Source organism: Lampetra planeri, chromosome 4 (assembly GCF_965212315.1).
Source record: "Lampetra planeri chromosome 4, kcLamPlan1.2.h2, whole genome shotgun sequence".
Classification (NCBI taxonomy): Eukaryota; Metazoa; Chordata; class Hyperoartia; order Petromyzontiformes; family Petromyzontidae; genus Lampetra; species Lampetra planeri.
Window position 1 is genome coordinate 28,022,140 of NC_136110.1, and position 1,209 is coordinate 28,023,348.

The 1,209-nt window shown below is 56.5% G+C and overlaps 1 protein-coding gene across 1 annotated transcript; it reads right to left on the bottom strand.

Moving 5' to 3' along the window:
- On the bottom strand, window positions 1-996 carry LOC144718016 (neuropeptides B/W receptor type 1-like). Its single transcript, XM_078593875.1, has one exon. It carries the CDS (start codon window positions 994-996, stop codon window positions 1-3), a length of 996 nt encoding a protein of 331 aa, XP_078450001.1.
- Window positions 997-1,209: the final 213 nt, after the last annotated feature.

A 1,209-nucleotide genomic window follows, 5' to 3' on the forward strand; every position in this document is an offset into this window, starting at 1 on the left:
TCAGGTGGCTACCTTACACTCCAGGAGTTTCTGGAAGTTATTCCTAAAGTTTACATCGAGGAACGCGTACAGGAACGGGTTGAGGCAGCTGTTGGCGTAGCTGAGGCTCGTGATGAAGTAGGAGATGCCGACCACCACAGGGGTCTCCTGTAGATTCCCAGTGAGGGCTATCACCGTACTCAGGTGGTAAGGTGTCCAGCAGAAGAGGCACACGGCCAGCACGATGAACACCATGATCGTGACCTTCCTCTTGGCCTTGTCCAGCGCCTTGCCATTCGTGTTGAGACGCATGTTCCTCAGCTTGTACAGCATGGTGGTGTAGAGGATGCAAATGGTGGAGACGGGGATGGCGAAGCCGAAGACGAGGGTGTAGATGCGGCTGCCCTTGAGCCAGTTGAACTCCGGCTTGGGGAAGTCGAGGCTGCAGTGATTCCTGTCGAACTCGTCCACGTACGTGCTGGCGAAGATGGTGAACGGGAGGATGACGACCGACACGAGCAGCCACACGCCCCGGCTCACCAGCTTGGCGTTCCTGTAGGTCCTGCGGGGCAAGTTCTCCGATTTGACCGTCGCCGTCACCACGAAGAAGCGGTCGGCGCTCATGACCGTGAGGAAGTAGATGCTCGTGAACATGTTGTACTGGTCGATCGAGAGGATCACCTTGCACATGGTCTTCCCGAAGGGCCAGTCCTGCAACAGGTGGTTGGCGATGTTGATGGGCAGCACCAGGGTGAAGAGCTCGTCAGCGATGGCCAGGTTGAGAATGAACATGTTGGTCACCGTCTTCATTTTGGGGGCGCGCAGGATGACGTAGATCACAGCCGTGTTGCCCGTCAAGCCGATGGCGCAGATGACGGAGTAGATGATGGGCAAGGTGATGTAGAAGTCACTGTTGTAGTCGACGTGCGTCCTGTTCGTTCCGTTCGCGCTCACCGCTGTCTCGTTGAGAAACGAGGTCGCGTTCGCCTGGGTCCAACCTGACCCCGGGGCCTCCATGTCGAGGCGTCGCTTCTCTCTCTCTCTCTCTCGCTCCGTGTTCGTTCCTTCCTGCCTCCCTCTGTTATTTATGAATGAACGAAGTTTCTACCCCGCGTGGATGAAACCACTGCGCACGCCAGCAGGCTCCCGTTTCTTTTTCTTCTTCCAGTTCAATCCGTCCTGTGCCGTTAATGCGAACACGCTTTGCTAAAACGCCATCCAGTATGTGCA